General features: G+C 35.3%; 1 protein-coding gene across 1 annotated transcript in view; it reads right to left on the bottom strand.

Moving 5' to 3' along the window:
• The window catches only part of LOC115213226 (contactin-like), a 252773-nt gene that overhangs the window by 128965 nt on the left and 95926 nt on the right, over positions 1–27882 (bottom strand). The window contains exons 11-15 of the mRNA XM_029782161.2: positions 25948–26181; positions 15830–15950; positions 14958–15142; positions 5376–5648; positions 1373–1669 (exon numbers count right to left, since the gene is read on the bottom strand). Coding sequence (XP_029638021.1) covers positions 1373–1669; positions 5376–5648; positions 14958–15142; positions 15830–15950; positions 25948–26181 — 1110 coding nt within the window. The remainder of the gene's footprint in view (positions 1–1372; positions 1670–5375; positions 5649–14957; positions 15143–15829; positions 15951–25947; positions 26182–27882) is intronic.

Genomic DNA, 27882 nt, shown 5'->3' with positions numbered 1-27882 from the left:
CTCATCAATGTTACCTCTATCTCTTCTTCTGCTCTTCCAGATCTGCAGAGTGTAAAACCTCCAACGGCTCTTACTGTCACTCAGATGACAGCGGAGCTTTCTGCCCTGCACAGCCAAGTTCATTGGTTTATGCACCCCAGCAATAGAGTACGTCTCCCAAATAGTTCTGTAATCTTCGAGAAAAGCTATCAGGAACCGCATGTTCAGTTACACTCATCCGAATACTAGTCATTCTTGGTCCCCCCCCGCTAGACTATATGAATCCATACTGTTCCAAACAGGTGATGGCAAGTCTAGTGTCAATATCACTGCCAATAACGCTGGTTGTGACATGTATTTTCACGCCCCTTTATGTAAATAATACAGTCTTATAGGCAGGTGTTTGTGGCATACCATACCTGCATTCATCTATCCACATCTGTCATGAAAAGCAGTTATTTAGTCACAATGCCATTCTCTAGGCGCTGGAAATAACAAAAAAAACTGCTACTTTGTGGACACAATTACAAACTCCAGAATTATGTCACTTTTCTCTTACGGTTTCTTAAATAATATTTTCAAGAAAGGAAGCAAGCAGAAGATTACGTTACATATCTTTTTCACGATATTACTTTATGAGAGACCCATGTCTGTTTCGCAAAATAAACAAAAGGTTTACTGACTTTGTTAACTGTCTTCTCTACTAATCTGAATGGCCATATCCTCTGCTCCTGGTCCTTCTTGTGACTACGATTGCTTATTGGTAAATGTTTAAATCTGAAGCTCTGATTTCTATTATTACTATTCTTTTGCGCTTGCTTTTAAAAGTCTGCCTATAATAACGTATGTATTTAAGAACTTTTGCTTACGTAATTGAAGTTAACGCTACAATTGAAGAAGAAGAAGAAGAAGAAGAAGAAGAAGAAGAAGAAGAAGAAGAAGAAGAAGAAGAAGAAGAAGAAGAAGAAGAAGAAGAAGAAGAAGAAGAAGAAGAAGAAGAAGAAGAAGAAGAAGAAGAAGAAGAAGAAGAAGTTATAGCTATGTTAATAATACTCGCTTTCATAAAAAAAGATCTTTTTTTAACCGAAACAAAACAATAAATGGAGGTTCTGTACATATATTCGACATAAATCGTTTAAGATACACAGCTGCAACAAACGTGATCACAAGGAAAACAATTCCTTTGATAAAATTATTATATTTTATCGTGTGAGTAAAAATGTAGACTGGCAATTCTTTCGTGAGTAATAACACTAACGTTAGTGCTTAATCTTTATTTTGATTTTCAATTATTTAACTTCAATTATGATTCAAGAATTCAAAATACCTACAATGCTCATTAAATCTATAGCCAACAGAAAACGAAAATGTAGTTTTATAAGAAAATACTTACCCGTTACTCTGAATTGTATTGTAAATGTTGTTTCTCCCAGTGTGTTGCTAGCTTTGCAAGTATATTCGCCGGCATCATTGTCATTAATATTGTTTAGGAAAAGATTTCCATTAGCAAGTAAGCGCAAATGATCATTTTCGTTGGCAGACACATCAAGATTCAGTTCTGCCCCGTCTTTTGACCACGTAATTACAGCCTCAGGAGCACTTTCCGGATCACATATAAGTGACACATTTCCCATAAGTGCTCCAGACATAGTCTTAGATTGATGAGATCTTATAAAAGTTGGTTTGAACGCTGAAAAAAATGGAGTAAAGACATTCACAAATTTTATATGTATGTATGTATGTATATATGCTTGTATATCTGAATGTCAGTATGTGTGTATGAATGTATGTACGACTGTAGGATGGATGGTTGGATGGAGAGAGGGAGGGAGGGATAAGAATCTGAACTTCGATCATCTTTAATTCATTTTATATATGTCAAACCAAATAGATGTTGAGTAACCTTTTACCATTTGCTTTTACTGAAAATCGGACATAATTTATGCAGTCAAACGCAATTGACATAATATACATATGCAATTAATCGAACAGTTTTTCTATAGACTGAATGGTAAACAATTTACTGTTTGGAAAGGTTATGCAAATCACCGAATTATGCAATTTACATACGTCCATACATTTATGCACATGCTTCATACTACATGTTTACGTTTATACTCAAACATACATATCTATACACACGACCCCCCCACCCACACAAACACACGCATTTACAAAGGTTATGTATGGCTGAATGGTAAATAAGTTTGCTTCGCGATCATGAGTTCTAGAGTTCGATCCCACTGGGTATTACCTTTGGCAAGTGTCATTATTCTGTAAGTACAGTCATCCCATGCTTTGTGATATTGGATAGACGAAACTGTATGGAAGCCTATCTCATGAATTGTGCCTTTGACTAAAAGATCCGCCTTTGTCAAGCCATGCTACACTGACTGCTTTATGCTTATTCCATGAAAGTGCAAGCAAAAACTTGGCTCATCGTCTCCTCACGGAAGATAAGAACATTTCATTGAAAAATCTGAGGTTTCATCCCTGTGTTGTGCAACCAGCTTCATACATCATAACGTGACACTTTCTACAACAATGAAACTTCTTGAGAGATAGAAATTCACTCTAGACAATACCTGGAATCTCGACGGAAGTGAATTTACAACAGTAAGAAAAAATTGGAAAAATCCATAACTTAAAGACAAAGTTTTAGAAGCCACAGTATTAGAAGTGAGAGTTTAATTTGAAACTATTTACTATGCAACCCGTGCTACATCTACGACCGCTCTTCCTACATTAGTGTTCCTTTGATTGCAGTATCGAGATCTCTCGGTGTAACACATTCCTCAGAGCTGATGGAGCAATAAAACTGTTTTCACTTTCATTAATCATTTTGTTATGTACATTACAAAGAAATGCTATTGACACTTGAATATCACGGTAGTCACATTGACATGAAGGTCCTTCAGTAATGTCTGAGAAAATGGAATACTATTGCTGTCATTTCCTCACACAAGATGCAGCCTTTTGATAGGGCTGTTTTGGGACCTTTCAAAAACTAGTACAACGCTGATGCTGACCCGAGGATGAAAGAAAATAAGGAGAAAAGGATGAATGTATTTGTAATTCCTGGATTATTTCAGAATGCTTTTCTTCAAACTATGTTTTCTATGGACATCCAGTCAGGTTTCTGAGAAACAACCCTTTACTAGGTACACTTGAGAAAAATCTTCACTGATGAATTTTTCTCTTTCCATGTGAAAGATCGTTCTTTAACGATTATTGTGGATTTCTTTGCATCTAGATACCCTCTTAACATTGGAGATCCTTTCGTTAAAGTTAGATCCAGTAAAAGAAAAGGAGGGAGAAAACTAGAGAGAGCGACAGTCCTCATTGACACTTTTAAGTTATTTGAAGCTGCACAATAGACCAAAAAGAAAGAAATAGAATCATCCAGAAAGCAAACAAAACCAAATATTGCAAGACTCTGTACATAAGACTCTGTACAGAAGATTGATATTTAGGATTGCAGTGAAGTGTGTGATCCTTTCCTGGACAAAATATCTAAGGGGAAGAAACAATTTGACAGTGAGCAAATTGCGACCAAACAGGAATATAGAACTCTTCGAAAGCAGAGATGGGGAGCTACATTCTGGTGTATTTATCAAGGGATATATATAAATGTGTGTGTGTGTGTGTGTGTGTGTGTGTGTGTGTGTGTGTGTGTGAAGGGCCCTCCTGTAAATTTCACCTCATGAACGTCCAGCTATTCAATCAACACCTACACGAGGAATTGGTATGTGAAAGAACTCAGTATTTTTCAAGAGGTTTACCCATATGGTAGTTTGCGTGTGGAATCAACGTGATACAAACGTTATAAGTCAGGTACTTTGCTTTACAGATATAATCCAGCAATCGGAGTTCTGCATAGTTTCCTTCTAGCCAATATCATGAACACTATTTACATCCACCCGATATTACGTTGAAGGCATTTGTGAAACATGATAGGCATTGGTCTCGAACCCAAAGTCTCGTGAAGCTATTCCAAACTGTCTACCAAAGCACATACACACAGAGAGGCACACACGCGTGCGTGAACGCACACACATATATACAAAGGGAGAGAGGGGGCAGAGAAAGACAATAAACGTCACCACAATACATTTTCGCACATTTAATTTATTAAACTTATATTGATCCATATTTTATCGAAAAAAGGGTTTGGCTTGATACAAGTAATGGTGACTTAGTGGGAGAAGTTAATATGCCTCCGTCAATGACGATGAAGAGTATTCAGTTATTTGATCAATAAAGCTGCCTGCTCATTGCATTCGCATCTAAGTTGCTGAACATTGTACAATGAAGTGTGCCTTAACGTAATTTTTAGATGGAACTACCTGCACAGTCTAACAAGTCAGCATCGTTAAATTACACGTACACTTTAGTCGACGAGCTTCCTCACAGTTTTATTCCATCGAAACTAACTTACAAGGATTGGATTGAACTGAGGCTATTGTAAAATACACCCGACCAAAAGGCTTCGCAGTAGGATCGTACCTAAGAGTCGGTGATTGCGAAAAAAACTACTAAATTATTTGACCATGCTATGTCTCGACATTCAGACAGGGATGTTCCTAACATTTTGTTGGATGTGTAAGACAGCCAAAGCAAGAACGTCGCAGATAAGTATCGCAAGACAGATTCTTCAAGCTGAGAGAAACGGCAGGAAACCTAATTGTCCAAGAAAGATATAGTTGGATAACATCCATAGTCTCAGTAGGTCACGCTTGGGAATCCAGCAGAAATGTTTAATGATGGTTGATTCTGATAAGACTCTGTGAACGAGGTACCTGAGGTTTCTACTCCAATGACCCTTACAGAAATAGGAGACGAATGTGGATGGATGGATGGATGTAGAGATGGGTACATTATTTTACTGTACCTTTCTCTTTTTGCAAGCAGTAAGGGTGTGATTTGAGGATGATTTGGCTGCCATTTTCAGAGCTAGACTGATATTGTGATACAGAATTATGTAACATTACATGATGTAATACAATGTATATAGTGCTATTTCATATATTAAGTGTACGTCATTTTATTTTGAATAGAATGTTCTCATACAATATTCAATGACATGATATGTCGCCTAATTAAGTAAGATATCATTCAAGTTATCTTTACAAGAATCGTCTAGATTCTATTTCCTCCGAATAATGACACTGAAAGTTGCAAATTTGATTAACTATCTTGAAATTATTGCAGTTGATATTACAGCTTTATTGCTTTTCTACATCATGTCAGCAAAACAAATTTAATCATTAAAAAATTGAAATAGCAATGCATTTCCTACAAGGAAATATGTTTAATTCACCGTTACTAACTTAAACCCTGATATCTATTTAAATGAAAATGCACAGAGTAAACGAAAAAATGAAATCTATTCTTACCCAAAACTCTCAATTGAGCACCACTGAAAGTGATACCAAAAGTATTTGAAGCTCCACATTGGTACATCCCACTGTGGAGGTCTTTATCGGCAGCGTTGATAATCAACATATTTCCTTGTATTTTAACATTGTCTCGTTTTTCGTTTATAAGTACACCATTTTTGTACCAGCTGTAAGTCACTTTCGGGCGTCCACGGGCATCGCAACGCCAAGTAAGATGAGAACCAACGTCGATATGCTGTGGTTTTAATGGTAAAACAAAATATGGCTTAGCTGTAAAACACAATATACAAAAATATGATTAATTTTCAGACGAAATTTCGACATTTAAATAATGTAGTTTTGTTAGGTCATAAAAACAATATCATCAATAAGAGTAAGATCATCTATCGTATACTCTTTACTCTTCTACTTATTTCAGTCATTTGACTGTGGCCATACTGGAGCACCGCCTTTAGTCGAGCAAATCGACTCCAGGACTTATTCTTTGTAAGCCTAGCACTTATTCTATCGGCCTCTTTTAGCCGAACCGCTAAGTTACGGGGACGTAAACACACCAGCATCGGTTGTCAACTGCTGTTGGGGGCAAAAACACAGACACACAAACATACACACACACACATACGCGCGCACACACATGCACACACACACACACCACACACACACACACACACACACACACACACACACACGCGCGCACACACATGCACACACACACACACACACACACACACACACACACACACACACACACACACATATATATATATATATATATATATATATATATCCGTAAATATAAGAGAGCCAACTTTGAATATGTTAATTAATCAGACCGATACAGGCGACGATTAATTCTATTGACAAATGTTGCTGACGAATCATAGACAATTATGCAAGTATAATCTGCATATTTTGTTGATGAGGAAACAATTGTACAACATTAATCCATTATTTAGTTGTATTTCAATTTCATTGCGTTGATTGTAGTGCTATTTATATGTGGAATTATCGTTGGCGACTACCGGTGGAGCTATTTCTAGCACTAGAGTTAACATATTCAAAGTTAGCTCTCTTATATTTACGGATAAATATGAATTTGTATCCCCGGTTTATTGTGCTAGGTCGCTCGGTGTTAAAATAAGGGTATTATTGAATTAATATCTATAATTTTATTCACCCTCATTATTGAATATATATATATATATGTATATATATATATATATATATATATAAGCAACGGGCTTCTTTCAGTTTCCGTCTACCAAATCCACTCACAAGGCTCTGTTCGGCCCGAGGCTATAGTAGAAGACACTTGCCTAAGGTGCCACGCAGTGGAACTGAACCCGGAACCATGTGGTTGGTAAGGAAGCTACTTACCACACAGCCACTCCTTCTTTGTTCTAATGTTTCTGGGGAGAGTCATTTTCTTTTTGTGCCTTATAATTTAACACACGCATCGGTAAAACTTCCACTTATTCCTTATTTTTATTTTCCTAAAATTTTCGTTGCGTCTTGCAACATTTTCAATAGTCATGGATATATATCGGTTTCAAATTTCGCACAAGACCAGCATTTTACGGGCAGTGGTTAAGTTGCTCACATCGACTCCAGTATTTAATTGATACATATTTTATCGACACCGAAAGTTTGACACGCAAAGTCGACCTCAGTGGAATTTGAACTCAGAACATGAAGACGGACCAAATGTTGCTAAGCATTTCGTCCGGCATGCTCACGATTCTGCCAGCTCGTTGCTCAATATTTGATGTATTATATATCAAAGTCTCAAATTCTACATCGTACTCGGTTTAACCTGCAAATATTTGCTAGATTTAGTAGCTGTTCCTTTCATTGCACAGTATGTAAATACTGAAGTTTTCGTCATTTAAATTGTAGCATTGAGAAAATCACCATCAAGCGTAGGAGTGGCTGTATGGTAAGTAGATTGCTTACCAACTACATTAGATCAAATAATTTTTGTATTACCTTATACTAAAAAATAATCTTTATGAATACGAATGCTAGAGAGGGATGGATGCTGCTGACTATACCCAAAACGAACAAATGTCTGGAATAATGTCCAAGTATGATATCTAAAATTAATTATGTCTGCTGGGAAAAAAGTAAAATGCCATAGATTGAAATGAATTACATCGTATATGCTACTCTCCCACAAATTATGAATTTGACTGATGATAATATTATGAATTTGACTGATGATAATATAAAGATTCAATATCACACAGTAAAATGAAAATGCTTTATTGTTTCAAAACTTAAAATAGTTCTAGATTCTATTGAAATTATAATAATCATTTTCTTTGCTTTGACTGTACATGACTGCCCTTATGAGATGCTTCGAGTTGTAGTAGCAGGAGTGAATACACAGGTATTTTATCCGGCTGCTGTAGTCCAGATGCGGATTTTAGTCATCACTCGCCTCATATTACGTTTAGTCGTACCTTTGTATCGCATTTGGAATCTACCCTTGTTTGCCATACTACAGGGCTACTGTTTAAAAGTTATTTGTCTTGACAGTTATTATTCTCAATTAATTAGACATACTCAAGTCATCGTTGCAGATTTTTTCTCACCTATATGAAATATATCAAGCAAACCTCCTCTTATTGCTCGGCATACATTATAATCCAGCCGGGCTGCAACATGGAACATTCTTCATTTTTCACAGTTGCTCTCTCAACCTTCCGAATGCCGATCTGGCCTTGCTTATACTACAACTTATTTCGTTGTTGGTTGTACTACTCAGATTGATAAACTAGTTTACTTCTAGCAGTGTTTACTCTTCGATAACGATGGGCGCAAGCTGCACTAACTGGCTCGAGTCAGGACCTGGGTGATGATATTCTTCAATCTTTCGGTCATTAATAAATAGTGTTTGTGGCTGCATTGAAAACAAAGCGTTCACCAAGCTCCCATGTCTTCAACCCTATTGATGGGAGACAAGGATTTAATCATCATGTAACAACATTTCCATCATTACAATATTTGTTTACCCTAGTTTTGAAGCGCGAAATCATGAATAAATTACTATCAGCCATTGCCTGTATGTATACACCATTAGTTGAATTGCGGAATATTTCGTCGAGTATTGCTATCAAAAAAATGAAAATAGCGTTGGCGCTATGAGTACCACTGGTTAACTTTCTCTGTTACACCAAACTGGGCAGATATGGTATTGATCTACGTGGACAGAGCCCTCACCCCAGCGTGTAAGTACTTCATCATACGAGTGAACATCTTTTCCCGACATCCAAACTGTCTGAATACTTTCACTGGTCCGACCGGTTTAATATATGTTCGTAATGCTAACGAAGACTACATTAAAAGCATTGCCCTTTTTCACTTTCACACATTTCTCTTGTAACTAGTGAAAGAGAGAGAGAGAGAGAGAAAGAGAGAGAGAGAGAGCGAGAGAGAGAGAAAGAGAGAGAGAGAGAGAGTGTGTGTGTGTGTGTGTGTGTGTTCGTATTTGTGCATGGTGGGGTATCCATGATGCTTGTTCATCATGGAATCCTTCGTTTAATCGTACCTTATAGCATTATCGATCCGAGACGATGTAAGACTTGCGAGTAAACGTCGAGAGGCAGAACATATGTGAAAGCTCGTTGGATGGGTAATATCTGTAAAAAATGCAGTCTTGTCACTTAAATATAGCTCGTTGAGTTGGCTTGAGTATTACAGGGGAATCCATTTGTGTAGTCTCACAGATATTATGATTATTTATACCCGTGCATAATACAGACGTATGATTTTTCTGGATATCCAACCTTTTGATCATCTACCATAACCCTGACCGGCTTACTGTGTTGAATGACCTAACGAAGATTGTATGCAGATTTCTGTTCTGTTTCATTAAGTTTTTCTTGGATCTACCAGAGAAAAATCACTTTATCTATGGCGCATTTACCTCTTCTAAGCCTACATTCAGTTTCAAATCGAACTACTGAAACTTTTTCATTCAATCTGTTGAGAAATATACTTGTGCGGATCTCTCCGAAACCGAAAACAGCGTGTCGAAAAATCCTTCATAATGCATCGTATCCATTCCTATATCCCGTCTAAGGGTTCTAAATATTAGCTATATCGACTCTAAGAGCAGTGCATCTCTCTGGTCGCCCAATCTCTCCCCAGGCTTGCAATATTCTAACACTTCATTGGCCCAGAAAATTCATGATAGTTTGTTTGCTTGAGTATTTCTCTCTGCTGCTCGATATTGGAAACCTTCGGCATGATCCTTGGTATCCCAAACGGATGTTGATCCGTTATAATTTACCTTTATGAACATTATTTCATAGCGTTACTTGCAAACGTTTTTCAAAGTTTTTAAAGTTTTAACAAGTTTTACATTACTAATAACATTTTCGCAGTGAGATGTAGTATATACAGCATTGCAGGAAGAGATCAAGACATTGATTCTATAACTTTAGTTGTTTGCATATAACTATTCACATTGCGACGTGTCTCCGCTGGTATGGGGTGATTGTATTGAACTTATAGTTGGCAATGAATGATCTTCAATTCTCTTGCGTTCATCCACTCTTTTATGGTAGTTTCTTCTTATCCTATGGAGTGTCCAAAAATCCCATTCCTATTAGATAAACATGCTGGTTTTGTTGATTAGTCGTTGACCGCCAGACCGTGCACACATAGTACTGATACAAGACTATTAGTAGCAAATCTCCTGTGGTCAGATCTCTGATCATATGTTATATGTATTAAAATATTATGTAGGATGTGTATGTATAGCAAAACTAAATCCTAACCTTATGGCTTAGAAATTGATTTATTCAGCATTTGGGAAGTTAATTAAAATTCATAGTAAAAGTGACATTTGCTGCAAACATTCATACAAGTTCAAACTTCAAGCAAATTCCTATGGATTTAAAATGAGAAAACATTTTGTATCAATTTAGATATTTGAATATCCCTAGTATATATGTAACATTTGTTCTTAGGCTCTGTGTGCTAGACAAAAAGTGAATTCTTATGAGAAGACTTATGAAAAATATTGATTCAAACTATCTCATATGTAGAGAATTACTACTAAAAATATTTCGATTAAATTCTTACAGCTGAACAGCAGTGAATCTGTTCATGCTAAGTGATTTATGTTTGTTTCAAACTGTATAGAGAACAAGGTTGCTTTAGCAATGGTAATTATTGAAAACATAATGCATATTGTAAGCAAATGCACAATTTTAGTGTTTGATAAGCTCCTGTTGTGTTACCTTTCCCAGCATTCAGAGAATGTGTCACTGATATATAAACTGTAAGCAACAGTAGTACGAGCTAATAGAGTTATAAAATTGTTGAGAGTGAAAAAAATAATGTAAGTCAAGTGGTTTATATTTCAATGAAATCGGTTTCTAATATAACTTCCTTTCCGAACTGTTTTGTTATTTGCGCTTAATTTGATTACATTCTCTCCTAAATTCATATTTATCATCTAAATATTATTAACAATCACTATAAATTACTCTTCATTTGATATGCCTATCGTTTCCATAATTCTTCTAATTTCTAGCAATCCTACATAAAAAGAACTAACAGTCTGTATGTGCGCGTTATGTGTGGATCAAAAGAACGTGACTTAGTTGTAAGCTTATCAACAGTGGTTTTAAATACAATTTTACTGTGGCATTTAATGTAGGGTAAGTGGTTGTCATTGACAGTAGAAAGACACTCGAAATAATCGTACAGTCGATCCTTTTTTTTACTATTCCTGGCGAATAGTACAGTCGAATCAATTCTACTATATGGCTCAGAAACCTAGACGTTATCAAAGAAGCTTGAGAGGTGGTTGGATGGAACCTACACTCGCCTCCTTATGAGAGCTCAAAATCTCTCGTGGAAGCGTCATCCAACCAAAATGCAAATATATGGGAAACTACCACCTGTGTCATCTCTTGTGAAAGGTAGGAGAGTCCAGTTTGCTGGACATTGTTGTAGAGCTGAAAACGAGGCAATTTCTCATCTTCTCCTCTGGAAGCCATCTACTCGCGATACCAGAGGGCGCACACTCTCCTACCCTGATGTAATCTCCAGGGATACAGGCATCCAGCTACAAGACTCCGTAATGCTATGATGGACCGTGAAGTCTGGCGTAGCATGATAAATTCCATTGTCTCGACCACGGTCGAACAATGATGATGATTCCCGGCGAGACTGTATAACCATGAGAAATATTTATAACACTCTCATGTATTTAACATACTCAATAAATTTAAGACTGAAAAAAAACCCAGTGAAAATGTATTTGGTATATACCTCCAAAGTAACGTTCAATAATTCCCGAAAGATCGATTAAATCTAATCCCGTATGGGAAGCATTTTATTACCACTCATCATTCTAGACCATCATTCTTGTTAACTCTTTTAACTACACTTCATGCTGACATACTGGCAGTGAAACCAAATATTTTTACTATCTTTGAATGCCCGCACTCGAGTCCCTGTGCTCGTGATCATCACTTTAACTTTCGATACATACATGAATATAGTTTATTACATCTAAAATAAAAGTTTACATTGTCACTTATTACACATTCACCCATCATGGAATGAATGAGCAACAACATTAAAAATGGTTCGCAAGTTGTATTTGGACGAGAAATGCATTCACTTTTACCAATTATGAGACAGCCATACACAGTCTTAATTCATATAAGACATTCATCGAAAAATAAATATGGGTATTCCAACGACTACGCCACAACCACTTTTATCTTCCAAAGTGTTGATGAGTGACTTTTTAAAGTTATCACTATCATTTCTATAGAGATTTTCTATTCTCAATTCTCACGAGGAAAGATGTGTCTGTAAATAATGAATCTGTCCTCATCTCCTGAAAAAAGATTTATCATCCTTTTCTTTACAGTTCTATTTATCATACACATAAAATATTGCCGCTAGTACAGAGATAGCCCCAACTTGCCTACAACTGCTTAATGAGCATAAATCTTTTCTTACTTCAGTCAGGAAAACGAATTGTATCGCTGGTGTTTCTTCTACTAGATTTCATTTTTTCGTGAGAGATTTCCATTCTTATCAGGCTACTCAAACTTATAAAACTTGTAAACAGCAATGCTTGCTATCATTGAGGGATACTTCCTTTTTCCCTCTTCAATAACCTACTTATCACTGGCACTTTTAATATGTTATACATAGAAAAAACATTCATGTATAACGACATTAATATTTAAACGACCTCACAGGCTCCCGGTGGTTTTCAATAGTCTCCAACTACGTTGCCGATAGCAATCTTTTTCTTCTTTGATATCTATAAAGAGTTTTACTGTTTCAATGCAAAGATTTCTACACATTTTGGCTGCAAGATTTGTTGAATATTATCCTATAGTTTGTACGTGATTTTTTTTTCTCAGATATTGTATCAGCTCTAGTTGGCTACTAATTTTAGTTACGTGTCTTCTTTACATCAAAGATATATATGAGTATAACTAATTGCATTTATTTGAATGCAAACAATACATTCTTTACTCCTTTGTAACCATTCGAACAGAAGTGTCGTCCACACCTAACCTTTACACTTTATACTTGCAATGTACTATTTCCATAGGTAAATGCCTCTTGTATTGAAGTGTGCTGTATGGATTTGTGCGAGATAGAGACACGATGTAACTGTGGACCAAGCTAAGTTGTTCAACCGATAGTCTGTGTACCACGAAACTGCACTGTCAGAGCTGAAGTTGGCTTCACAACTATTGTGATTTTCAACACGATGCAGTCTCATCCAACAGAACAAATCATGATATATATATATATACATACATATATATATGTGTGTGTGTGTGTGTGAGGCACAATGGCGTAGTGGTTAGGGCAGCGGACTCGCGGTCGTAGGATCGCGGTTTCAATTCCCAGACCGGGCGATGTCAGTGTTTATTGAGCGAAAACATCTAAAGCTCCACGAGGCTCCGGTAGGGGGTGGTGACGATCCCTGCTGTACTCTTTCGCCACAACTTTCTCTCACTCTTTCTTCTGTTGGCCTGCTCGCTTAGCCAGCGGGGTGGCGTCGTTTGAAGGCTAAAACAATGCGAAGCTAATTGTGACCAGCGATGTGTAGCAACATCAATAGCCTGGTCGGTGATATATATATATATATATATATATATATATATATAATTTCAACAATATTAAGGAATGGCCCTGATAGGCCATTCGACTCACTAGAAAGAGCAGCCAAACTCAAGCCGCTAAATAGTAGTAATTCAGAAATCAAAGGAAAATTAAAAAACATTTACCCTAATCATCTTTGGAGAACGCATTGTTTCGACGTAGTTTTTGGCAAACCAGCCTAATTAAATTTAATTTAATTTAATCAAGTTAATTTACCACTGGCTCGTCTCATCGGCAAAGAAGCCAGGAGGAATGAATATTCCACGAGGCAGCAGCATCGATGCCTCGGGAATATATACTCTAAATTTTCAAAATCTATAATAATCGCGCCAACTTATCAGCAGCAAATATAAACTGCTGATTTAATTTCAGAATTAGTCAAAAAATCATTAATTAATCAACATAAGGGTAGCAAAAAATTCAATAGAAATTCTTTTCGCCACCAGCGGTCCAGTGAGAAAGAGAAAATAGTCACAGACTATATATATATAATTTCAACAATATTAAGGAATGGCCCTGATAGGCCATTCGACTCACTAGAAAGAGCAGCCAAACTCAAACCGCTAAATAGTAGTAATTCAGAAATCAAAGGAAAATTAAAAAACATTTACCCTAATCATCTTTGGACAATGCATTGTTTCGACGTACTTTTTGGCAAACCATATATATATATATATAAATGAAATACACAATACCATATTTTTTCCTGAACAGTACAGAACGTCTAAAATCCTCAAATACAAGACTACATAAACACATTTTCAAAGCCAATAGTACAAGAGAGTACAATTGTGTACTGTTACATATATAGGAACACAAGGTAGTGGCACTACAAAGATACACGCACTTCACACAGTATACACGTAACATTATGAATTCTGTACTTTTAGGTAAAACAAAATTCCAGGTCTGGCTGATATGCAGATATTCACTCGCCGACATACCACATCGTGGTGTTATGTTCCCTTTTGAATGCATCAATTTCTATTCTTCTTTCTTACGGCATAAAACTATCACTTCTCTCGGAATTTGCAGTCTTCTTGAATTATCTGATTATATTTTTTGGTGGAAATATTGACAGTATGACATTCTTACTAAATCTGAACTATGTTAGCCCCACTTGTATATAAGGTCAGTATGAGGTATGAACACACGCTTTTCGTTCACAGTTAAATTGTCTGCGAATGTTGAACATAATTTCTTTTATAAACATGAAGTATACTAAATCAAACAGCATACACTTAGTACTAAAAAAATTCAACTAATGTGTATTTTAACCTAAATCGGTAATTAATATATCATACGGTGCTAAGTCTAAATAGGAAAGAGATAACAATAGAATGTAACAAAATATTAGAGACCCATCTCAGACTGTCGTAAAGAAGCAGATAAAAAAAGTTTAAAATAAATTATTTTACTTACCAGAAAGTAATAGTGCAAAATCTTTTTCATCTCTTCCTGATTTACCTCGCATAACGATACAGCGGTATACACCTTCATTTTCAAATCGAGAATTTTCTATCGTCAAAACTCTATTCAAATCCGAAAATTTAATATTGTTTGCCAGTTCACCATCTATTTTCCTCCAGTCATATGTCATTGGCTCGCTGTATAAAAGGAAAAAATAAATTCTAAATATAATTCTTTTTTCTTACATTTGATAATTTTTCCTAACAGGTCACAACGCCAGTGTATAGTTAATTAACCGAAATGCTTATAGCATATATCTGGTTCATATATTATTAAAACTAATGAAACAAAAAGCAGTAACTGATTTCAATGGATATCGAAATCAGAACGTCTGAAGAATAAATTAAATTAGACTGTTAGTCAAACGCATTATTTTCCAAACCAACTATTAACCTTGTCATAAATGTAGAGATTTTATAATGTTATTTAATTATCACATTGTAAGCGAAGATCAATAATTCATAAATGGATGCTTCTAATTTACATTAAAATAATTGAAATACTGTTTCAATTATCCATGTAAATTGATACATGTTATTATTTAAACATGTTATCCAATAACGTGTATAATGATATAAAGAAATGTATATTTTAATATGACGTCTAACCTAAGTACTAAATTTAAATCTTTAATGTATAAGATTACTTCTTAGAAATCATGCGTCTATTACATTTGAAAATTTGGCCCTGCCGTTTGTTATTTAAGAATTTTATACTAATTATTCACAAATCATAAAATTAAAACCTATTATACGTTGTACGAATGATAAAACGAAAATAAAAAGTTAAAACTTTTTTAAACGATCGCAAATTTAAATACATACGCATCTGTTTGAGACCCCACTGCGAAACATTCAAGTCGAACATTGTGACCAAGCATTGGCGGGGACGGATTAACAAGTATGAAATCGTTGAGAATCGTAGGTCCCCACTTCGCTTTTGGAGCTGTAAAGGATAAAATTTAAGCTTAAATATTAGTAAAACATCAGATGTGCGGATAATTTCGCTTATGTTTAATGAGTTCTGGTGAAATACTCATGTTATTTGCTTAAAATGAATACGCATAAAATTATTTAGAATCTTGTATATACCGCTAAGCAAATACTTTCCCTATACATAGAAATTTAAATGAAACTATAATATATATGTGTGTGTGTGTGTGTGTGTGTGTGTGTGTGTGGAGACGCAATGGCCCAGTGGTTAGGGCAGCGGACTCACGGTCATAGGATCGCGGCTTCGATTCCCAGACCAGGCGTTGTGAGTGTTTATTGAGCGAAAACACCTATAGCTCCACGAGGCTCCGGCAGGGGTTGGTGGCGATCCCTGCTGTACTCTTTCGCCACAACTTTCTCTCACTCTTTTTTCTGTTGGCCTGCTCGCTTAGCTAGCGGGGTGGCGTCATTTGAAGGCTAAATCAATGCGAATCGCATTTTGACCAGCGATATGTAGCAACATCTGATAGCCTGGTCGGTCACGTGATATATACATATAAAATTTAAGCTTAAATGACTTATATATATAATATATATTATGATATGTATATATATATATTATGATGTAATTATATATCATTATATAGATTAAACGGATGCTAATTCGATATAAATTCAAATAATACGTTGAATTTATTCTTTTAATAATTAATCTCTTAAATACCCTCGAAGTTTAGATTGTAATTTTACGGAATTTTTATCTCAAAATATTTCAATTTTTACTTCGACATTTCCATCGATTTCATCTCTGATCATCAACAAATACTACAAGTGGATGCTGAAAAGTTCCTGGTTTTAAAGATGTCACGAAAAGCCTGGTTGGAAGCCCAATCTTCCGAGTTCTTATACTGGGCTTAGAAAATCTGAAGGACCACTGCAATGTGTGAATCTCAGAAGAGAATATGTTCAATAAAATCGTAATTAACTGACCCTCCTGTATTTTCTTTTACCCAAAGCTAATGACTTTTCAACATGGCCTCGTATAACTAGTTTAAAGTATGTTCAAGGTTTCAGAATGGATTAAAACCAGGAACTGGTGCAAGCACATAATGCATATATTTGTCCTCTATGTAGACGTATCCTAATAGAATAGAATTTACTGGTTACAAAATAAAATAAACTTAAGCATTTAATGCAAGTATGTTTCTTTCCTAATCATATCTAAAGATAAAATAGATCCGAAAAATTTATATCAGCTAAATTTACAAATTGATTTAAGAATTTTTGTAATTTTTATGTAATGGCCGAAATTAAATGAGTGTAAAGATTCCAAGTCCGTTTATTTGCTGATTGAAATATTAGAGTTCTTTAAAAGTGAAGTGAATTCCATTTACCTAAAAAAGCATTTGCGTTTTTATGCTTGTTTAAACTTAAAAATAGAACACAAAGATAACGATAACTCATTTTTGTTAAAAGCAAATCGAGCAAATTTAAAACATATTGATTTTCCACTTCATTTGCAAATACTTTTCATAGTATGAATTGTCGCAAAACTTAATATAAAAACTAAAGTAAGATTTGGAACTCTAAAATATGCTTGTAACTCAATCTTGCCAATAACACTGAGGATAAAATACAATTTTCCATTGTGGTTTGCTTATTCATATTTTTATAACTATATTAAAGAAAAATTTGTTTCTATGTCAGTGGTGTTTCCCTTGAAAATACTACGTAATGTTTCTCTTGAAAATACTACATGTATTTACCGGCTCAACTTTGTTATGGCATAAATTTTGTGTTCTTATATTGAATTTCGAATGAAATTTCACCACGTATAATTTTTATAAAATAGTACTCATTCAGAGTCATGACTTATTCATAAGGTACGACTTTGAAACTAATGTGAAAAACAGCTGCATATTAATATTTTATCGGCTTTGTCGATTTCTAATCTGTACTCCCAAATAGTTTTACGCAGCAGTTCACAGGTAAAAATCGTGCAACAGATACAACACAAAGTGTACTCAGATGTTTCAATTTCCGTATATTGAAACATCTCGAATATTAGTAGTGAAAGCAGAAACGATTTTAAAATGAAATTCAGTAAAAAAGCTTTTTAGGTGACACGTTCCTTACACTCATTTTCTGGCAAGTATTCCGAATAACTGTAGAAAGTAATAACTAGTCAGGATAGAAAAGGGATGGGTATAAAAACTATAGAGTCACAAATACTTGTAAAAGTCCGTTCCTTTTTATTAGCAACAGCAACCATGAGATATCCAACGCTATGAGACTTACTTAATCCCAAGACTTATAGTAAGAACAGTTACTTATGTGATTACATTAACATTAGTGATGTCATATCATTCTATAAAGGATCAAACTGACTTGGAATCGATGCAGGACATCAACGTGTTTGTTGTTTTTAGCAACATTTATCTCTTCAGATTTATCATTTCTGTTTTTTCTTTATTAAACAGTCTGAAAATATTGTACGTACTGAAGAAAATGTGATTGATTTCATGCATAAGTGAAAAGAACACGGTAGACTTGTGTAGTTTTTCAAAAAATGCAATGACAGTTGGAAAGTTTGAGAATTTCGAAAGGAAATTTAAAAACCACCCCAAAACTAATGTCAACTATGTGAACTAATTTGATCCAGCACACTGGTCAGATGAATTATCACTTGTAGATACCGATCACATTATTACGAATGAAACACATCCCATTTGTGTAGTTTTTCAAAAAATGCAATGAAATGTAGTTTCTATGAGACCATAATGTATAGGAAAATCACCAACAGTGGAAGTTATCTTTGAGGGAACTTTATCCCGAAAGAGATCATTAAATTTACTGCTTTGTACATTTTTTTTTAGCTTTTAAGAAAAAAACATTTGTTAAGGAAAATTTGGAATACATAACTCGAAAAATGTTCATTGATATTTACAGCTACACGAGAAATGCATACATCTTCTAAATGTTTTAAGATGTGGTTTAAGACATTCTCATTGCAGACCTATTGAACTATATTGATAAGGTGACGCATTCATGACGGAAAAATGAGATCATTGCTATAAAGTTTTCGAATGTTTAATAAACATCTCTGTACTTAGCTAACAAGAGTTTGGCTTTCAGGGGAACTTCAAACACATCATTTAAATTTTACATCAGATATTTGTAGAACATTTTTCGCTATTTGGAAAATTTGATCTGACAATGAACAAACATTTACGTCGGGTTGTGTCTAAAGTAATCACTTTCATTCATTATGGTGGGGAAAATGTTTAGAATGAAATATCGATCTACTGGGAAATGCTGTTCAGGAAAATATTTTAAACCGAGCTAAAGAAGCCAAATATTACAGCCTTCTGTTAGACTATATGCTGGTATAAGTCATGTGAATCAGCTTTCACTTACAATGTGCTTTCAAATGTAGAAGACATTTCAAGGGAGGAACACATTTTGTTGACAACACGCCTTCTATTCATACTGCAGAACATGGATAATACGAGAGAATGGAAGTAAACTTGTTAGAGGAAAGCAGGGGTCTTTGTGGCTTTCGTGTTTACAATTTGGTTCCGGTTGTTTTCAAATTTGGTATATGGATTAAGTTTTGTATACTAATTATGAAAATGGAATTCATTTTTCCTATGAATTCATAATTAAAAAGTTATTAGCCTTTACAATTTGCAAAATTTGGGTATTTAGCCAATCAGAGGCGAGTTTTTTCGACATCACCGTGGAGAAGTATTGTAAATACCACTTCTATAATTGTTTGTTTTCATAACAAGTGGAACTCTCACTCAACAAATTGAAAGTACCTGGCCATGGTTGACTCTTATCTTTGTGAATTAATGTGGAGAAGGAGATACAAGAAAGATATTTTTTTGTATTGCAAGCATTTGTTCTTGAATTTTTTTAACTAATAAAATTCTAGCAGCTCTTGTTGGTTGTTTGTTCGTAGCTTTTAAATATTTAATTTGCTTGCGAATGTTTTAATGTTAATTTTACCCTTGTATATTTAACGTTTTAACTGTTATTTCTAGCAACTCCTGTTGGTTTGTTCGTATCTTTTAAATATTCAATTTGCTCGCGAACTAGTTTAATGTGTTGAAATGCCGATGCCCCACACCCGATGATGGAAGAGGCAGCGAATGCGCTGTTTTCTGATCGGCTGAAAATTCTGAAAATTATCAAACTTTGAACACCTGTAACGTTTTTGCAAAATTCTTCTAGAATAAATAAATAACAAATTTAGATTCAGCGGCAAAAATTACATTTATATGACAAGTTAAAAGATTTTTTTAAAGATAATTGTAAACAGTGACGAAGACCACAAAGTACGACTATTGAGTTGTTTTGACTCTTATTTCTAGCCATGCTGGCACTATTCAGTATCCTCTATCACTTTAGTGATGCCTACAAATTTGGTTTTAGTTTGTCAAATTGTTAATGAGCCACCAATATTATTTGTTATATAAATATATATATATACAACGGGCTTCTTTCAGTTTCCATCTACCAATTCCTCTCACAAGGCTTTGGTCGTTCCGCGGCAATAGCAGAAGACACCTGTCTAAGGTGCCACGCAGTGGAACTGAATCCGGAACCACATGGCTGGGAAGTAAGCTTCTTACCACACAGCTACGGACTCATTTATAAATGTAATGCAACCCATGTAAATCGTTCCGAGTATCCCACCGGTTGTTCTAGAGAAATGAAAAATTTTCATTGTGCACCTATGATTCATAGATCTTTGTTCTTTCTCTCTCTCTCTCTCTCTCTCTCAGAGCCCTCCTCTTCCTCTTCCTCCTCTCTCTCTCTCTCAGCATCCTTCTCTTCCTCACTTCTCTCTCTCTCTCTCTCTCTCTCTCTCTTTGTTCCACACATACACAGATATATTCGTACATAGATGTATACATATCTACTTATATACAAATATACATGTATACGTATGTACACATATTCATGCATGCAAGTCATTTATATAAGTAAAATATTTTGTAGTACTCTACAATCTTTAGAAGGAATCGTGTATATTGATTTCTTATTTAGATATGATTTGTTAAATTTAAATAGACAGGTAAAAAGATTTAGATATTCATACCACTTTACAGGAAAGTTACAAATATTTCCGTAGGTTTGTTTTTATTGTAAGTGAATTTACATCATTTACGATGCAAAGTAGGTCAAGAACAAGGCTATTTTGTGAGCCTTCTTTTGGTCTACTTAACTAACCCACATAATGATACACGAATCAATAAAAGAAACAATACGTGCTCGTTTGTCCTACTAAAAACGCCAGCCGAAGTTTCCATAATTTCCCTTCTCCTGTCTTAGAAAAGGAAATGCATGTTGAAAAATATGCGAGATGGCATAGTTCTAGAATCTTTTTCATTATAGGTCTGTTCGGTTAGCGCTGACCTGAGGCAAAGCAGTAATATACAATGCGACGTATTCGTAAAATTGACATTTCTGAGCAGATTTTCTGTTCTCACAGTTTTCTTTCTCTTCCTTTCTTTGAGAATGTCTTATTTGAATATGTTCAGCATCTGTCAGTTAATATAAGATAACTTATACGAACTGTCTAATAACTTCCTAAGAAAGTTATTACAACATGTAGCGCGATGATGTAAAAATAACTTATGTTGTTTAGACACTAAGTCTTTTAGTAAAAATGTACTAGGTAAACTTGCTGAGATTACATTGCCTATCATTCTAAAACGCCGAGGAAAAACAGGTTTCTGAATCTAATGCAAGGGTTTCTAATCAACCATTCAGAATAGCGGTCATATTCCCTTAAAATCACACGCTACTGTCTTAACAAAAGAAAGAACATTTTGGCATTTTGGATACATATAATTCCGGAAATACAAAACGTTAGGAAGGTCTTTGTTGTAACGACTAACACTAACCTTAGGTTAACCAGCGGTAACAACAACAGGGTTCTGTTTTATTGTGCGTAAATACCTTCTAATTCAGGGAAAGTGTAAAATAGGAAATTATAAACATATTTCTTTAAGGCATTGATAAGCTTGTATCAACTCAGCATTGAAATTAGAGTGGTTTCTCCATTCACTTGGAGCGTGAGTTTTGCCAGATGACAACTGGACAGAAGACAAATAATCATTTATCCAGTTCGGGGACTAGATTGACAATGTGTTCAAAACAATCTGTTAAAACTAAATCTAAGCTAATGAAATTCGACATCACCGGTTCCCTGCTCGGGGAATTCTTAAACTTTGTCATTACTTATTGGGAATAGCCGAAGAATGTCATGTTTGAGCCTTGTCAAGAAAACCGCGGCTTTTAAATAATGAAAATATCAAGATTGGTGTCATTAAAATTATAAAGTAAAACAACTCATTGACACTGAAAGGGAAGCCTTCCTCGACTTCTAAAAATAATAACTCGATCTGAAGCCCCCAAAATATTTGCTTCAAGAACTGAAAAATGCACCTTTAGAAGAGAACTCGAAGCCTAGAAAACAACTGGTGACACAACAAAGGACATATAAACCCTTGCTGATATAAACGACACTAGAAGGCTATTTCCAGTACATCCACATCTGATCCATCTACTTATGGCTTAGTGCTTGTTGACGAAATGAACATCTGTTTGAAAAGACTACTTTATAACCTATTGAATCATCCCCCTTTAATCATTGGCATGAAGTTCTCGGTTTCCTCCCAAATCAAGAGAATGGTATAAACCTGAGAAAAATCTTATCAAGTAAAATAGCTTTCTCATCCTCAAAAGTCTGAAGGATAACAAACCAGCTGGAATCAATAGCATTCTGCTTAAGTCTTCATTGAAGGAGGGATCCTTATCAATGACCTAGTTTATCAACTTTTCATTAAGATCAGAGCCCAAGATCATCAAGATCTGAACCTAAAACAAATCACACACGATCTCAAACAGGCAATGACTGTTAACATCTGTAAAAACAAAAGAAATGAATTAGACTGCAGACATTATCGTGAGATAATGGAGGAACGACTGATATGATGTAACACTCCATCGGGCCTTCTTAGACCTATCGAATATTTTTGATAATGTTTACCTTGGTTCTCTCTTGCGCATACTTGCAGTAGTTTGTTGTCGAAGAAATTCAAAAAATTATAAGGCTTCTTCATGATGACATATCTGCAAACGTTGTTTCCAGTGGTACAGCATCTGAGCCTTTCCAAGTTCTACGATTGCACATTTTGTAATTGTTGAATTCATCATCATGGTCATGCAACACATTATCTACAAGTAACCCCATTAGCTTTAAAATCGTCTGACAACCTATGGAAAATTTTTCGATATCAGATGACTCAAACCCAAGAGCATATTTGCTGCTTAACTTTCAGTAAACTCAGAGAAAAGCATAGAGACCATCCTCCTAACATACGAAGATAAGCCTGAAGAGGACTCAGATTTTGCACTTATCTTCATCTATAGACATCAGACTCCTGAATATATTTCGCTCTAGAGTACCACTTTGAGCCATACATTAATAGTTGTTTGCAAGGCCTTAGCTGTTCAGTTCTTTACTACAGATTTGAAGTGTTGACAACCGATTGCAGACCTCTGAAAAGTTTGGAACGTTGCGCTATCTTTAGAATATTATTAAAATCAGCTTGACTGGCTCATTCGAACGATCATCAGTGACCTTATCTAAGCAAAAAAAAAAAAAAAAGAAACAAATAAAAGCGCTGAAGTAACTGCTGTCATTTGTCAACTCAAATGTACAGATCAGTCCATACTTTCCAAGACGAGTCTTTCATTTCTGACTGAAAGAAGGAAAACTGTAAAAGAACGGCAGCAACGACCCTACAACCCTTAAAATACCTGTTGACATAGAATCAGAGAAACTGGGCAAAACTGAAAAAAAAAAACAAGAAAAAAAATGGCGACAGACAACCCAAATTGAACATTTTGAAGAATAGAGTTCTAGCAAGCAGGCAAGGCACAAGTGCCTTGCCTGCTGCTGGCTATGGTCATTCAATATTTCCAATAATGATCATTATTTGTGTCCAATGCGAAAAGAAATTGCGCAAGAAATTCGTTATTTGGCTATCAGTGAATCTACAGCACAAGGGAGGCGATAATTTTCATCTAGGGATAGCTAAAACGACTACTCCCAGGTAAAATATTATAAACAATGGCTATACTGTATGTAACTAATATTTATTTTATTAATTCCAATGAAAATGCGAATGTTGGAATGTACAGGGATAAAACTCTATATTATAACTCATGGAGAGAAGTATTCACTCTTTTCGCTGTCAACGCCAAACGTTTTATTGAATTTTGTTATATTTAAATATTTTTATAAGGTATAGTGAACGTATGCAAAAACAGCTGAAAACAAAACATGGAATCGTCTCACCAGGACCAAGTTACTCTCTTAGGTGTATAAAGATAGAGATGTAATTAAGCAGTTTGATTCACACGGTTTTGTGTCGATCGTTCGCTGCCACGGGGACGCTCGCATCTCATCTAACGTGGGGGACACCAACCACATGACCCCCTCTACTAAAAACCGCATCATCATCATCATCATCATCATCATCATCAACAACAACTACCAGCCAACATTAGTGAGACAGAAAGTGTGTCTACCCATTTTGTTCCGGTTATAGTACCACATTGTTCGTGCCCATAACGGCAAGGTAATCAAACAATGATAGCAAAAGCCGCTGCTGCTGACACAAATGGGATCTGACTCAAAGCATAGGCAGTCAGTTAAACGATAACGACCGAACGCCTATTTCAGTTAAAGATGATTGCGGTCACTTAAGTACTCGAGGAAGTTAGCTATATGATCACTCGATCTACAGGAAATAACATCCAAATCTTTCCTAGAATCACACACTACTCTCTTAAAAAAAGAAGGGCACATTAAACAAGATGTTCATAAATATACAGAACAAAGGGATGACTAGTGTTAGAATCCTTTTGATCCTTCGGAATAAGCCTTCCGACTAGTGCTGATATGTGGCTAAACAAAAACAAAACCTAGTAAAAAGGCAATCTATCCAACTTTGCTTGTAGACGTACTGAAAACAAAAATGCGTAACGTCGATGTTGTTCGTGTTGATGCGTGTTTCTACTGCCAAAATCTCATGCTACAACACAGGCAGCCCATCAATCTGGTTTTCCTAAAGAATCCTTCTTTTTAAAGTCCGGTTCGATTTTAACGTTGATCTTAACTTACACTGGGGATATCGGAGAAAAGATGTACGCTATGGAGACCTGATGCGTATGGTCAGTACCTATCACCTTGAAAACTGCAAATTATTACGGTGAGGGATTTCTTCAGAGTCACAGCAAGTGCCCTGCACACAATTCGAGGAAAAGAACTCTGAGCTTCTAGCCTTTCTCAACGAGTTAGAAATTACACACAGTATTATTTTTTCAAGTCTCAATCTCTTCCATCTCTTTTTTAGAAACATTAAGGCTAAAATCCTTTTTATCAAGTTAGCATGTTCATCTATCTGGATTGATTATGGATTAAACAATAACCACAAAATATTGATTAGATGTAAGGCCAAACCTCGCACAGATTAGTCTAAACTTGATAAAAATTGATGTAATATTATTGGTTGTTTTTTAAAAGCCGAGGTCGACTTTGCCTTTCATCCTTTTGGGGTCGATTAAATAAGTACCAGTTACGCATTGGGGTCGATATAATCGACTTAATCCGTTGGTTTGTCTTTGTTTGTCCTCCTTGTGTTTAGTTCCTTGTGGTTAGTAAAGAAATAGGTATTTCCTCTGTCTTTTCGTTCTGAGTTTAAATTCCGCCGAGATCGACTTTGCCTTTCCTCCTTTCAGGGTCGATAAATTAAGTACCAGTTGCGAATTGGGGTCGATCTAATCGACTGGCCCCCTCCCCCAAAATGTCGGGCCTTGTGCCTTGAGTAGAAAAGAATGTTACAAGACATTTATATTGGCTCTCAAACTTATCATTTTGTTTCCAACAATAATCTCTGAAATCAGTCTTGATAAAGTGTAATACTTACATGAAAACGAAACAACCAAGGGTATCGGTAAACTTATTCGGCTTGGGGGCTGATCAATTTCCATTACGCTGTTGACAGCTGACGACAGTTTCACCAGACATCGGTACACCCCATGATCGGCGATAGAAACTTCCGCAAAATACAAACGTCCATTGGAAGATATGAACATGTATTTCTGTTTAGTAGGTCGAACAAAATTCTCAGCATCTCCTTTAACCCATTGGTAGGTGATTCCTTTTGTGGATGTTCAATAAAAAATGAAGTCCGTGTCACATTAAAATCAATTAAGCATGTACATATAAATTTGTTTACTTAACTGAATGGTTTTTTAAAGCATTCTCGGATTGATTGATAGATCAATAGATTAATCTCAGTATTTGTATGTATTAATATATTAATGATTTACATTTATTAAAGGACAAGCAATATAAATGAGGTTCTATTTTACTATACACATAAGCTATATGCACGTATGTATGCAGTCTATGTGTATGTGCGTGTGTGTGAATGGATTATAGTGTGTATGTATTCAAGGATGTGGAGAGAATAGTTTCGGAAAATTCACACGACCTGACTTTTTCTCCTTGTAACTATCAGGAAGATGGGTATCTTTTAATGAAAATTAATACAAATCCCTTTCAAACAGCAAAGACTATGATTATAAAGAAATTTGTAGGGGAAAATTTTTTCAGGGATTTTTCTTATTCTTTTTAAACGACAGCCCTCGAAATGATGGGGTTGGGGGGGAGCATCTTTGTATGCAAAAAGTTTTGATGATTCCTTTTTTTTTTAAACCTATCTTCCCTCATCATCCTACTCTGGACCTATTTTGGCCAATATTTTTTGCACTTCGAAATCATGGGAAGAGCATTTTCCTTTAAAAAAATAATAATAAATTGTTGACATTTTCAGTGGGAAAAGTGATTTAAGGGCAATTTGACTGTTGTTTCTAGCACATGCAAAGACAACCCTCCTCGTTTTTTATCACTCTCGCTTGTATTGATGTTTTTCAATATTTTCTCTCATAAATACATTAATATGCTTTAAAAAAGAAAATTTGAGAAATTATGAATTTTTTTGCAACCTCACTCCCTGCCCCCGATTGTTTCTGTTTAGAAATTAAAATATTGGAGAGCCTGAGAAGGTCATTGCTGGCATTTATCCACATTTATTTAAAAAAATTACGGAGATGTACTTGATCTGAGATGGTGTGTTGAAACAAAAACAACTTCAGCGTGGAAGATGTTTGAAAGCCGTTCAAAAACACACAAAAACCGTTAGTTTCACGGTACTACTTAAGTACAGACGTCCCGCTTAAATGCAGAAATTCCGATGCATCTACGTAACGATATAAAGGAGAGGGTTAGTTTTAGGGTGGGTTAGGGTTAGGGGTAGGGTTAGAGTTAGGGCTAGGGTACATTTAAAATGTTTTGTATGTAACACCTGTATTTAAGTCGTACTGTTAAGGGACATCTCACTTCAACATTAGAATTTCATTTGTGTCAAAATATTTTTGTCACTTTGAAACCGCGACACAAAAGTGATACAGCACGAATTTTTGTCAGTGAACATCACACACTCACACACACACACACACACACATTCATTGCATTTCATTTGTGTGCATGTGCATCTATGTGAATAAAGTGAATAAGGTGCATCTCTGTGAATAAAGTGCAAGTTTCAATACTTGTCGGTAACTTTTGTTTCTCCTCGTCTTCTTATAATAATTACCCAACTTTCTAGGCTCTTCTCAGAGCTATCTCGCGTTCAAAAATTATACGGGTATTTTAAAACATTTTCATTCGTTAAATAATGATTTTACATTACCTATACATTAATAGAATAATCTATCGGTTTTCCTAATAGCGAACTAAAACTTAAAAGAGAAAGTGAGAGACTTTCCAAATGAAAATGGAATACTCTACTGTGAAT

The sequence above is a fragment of the Octopus sinensis genome, linkage group LG6 (assembly GCF_006345805.1).
Source record: "Octopus sinensis linkage group LG6, ASM634580v1, whole genome shotgun sequence".
In the NCBI taxonomy this organism is placed as follows: Eukaryota; Metazoa; Mollusca; class Cephalopoda; order Octopoda; family Octopodidae; genus Octopus; species Octopus sinensis.
This window is presented reverse-complemented; position numbering and strand designations above follow the sequence as displayed.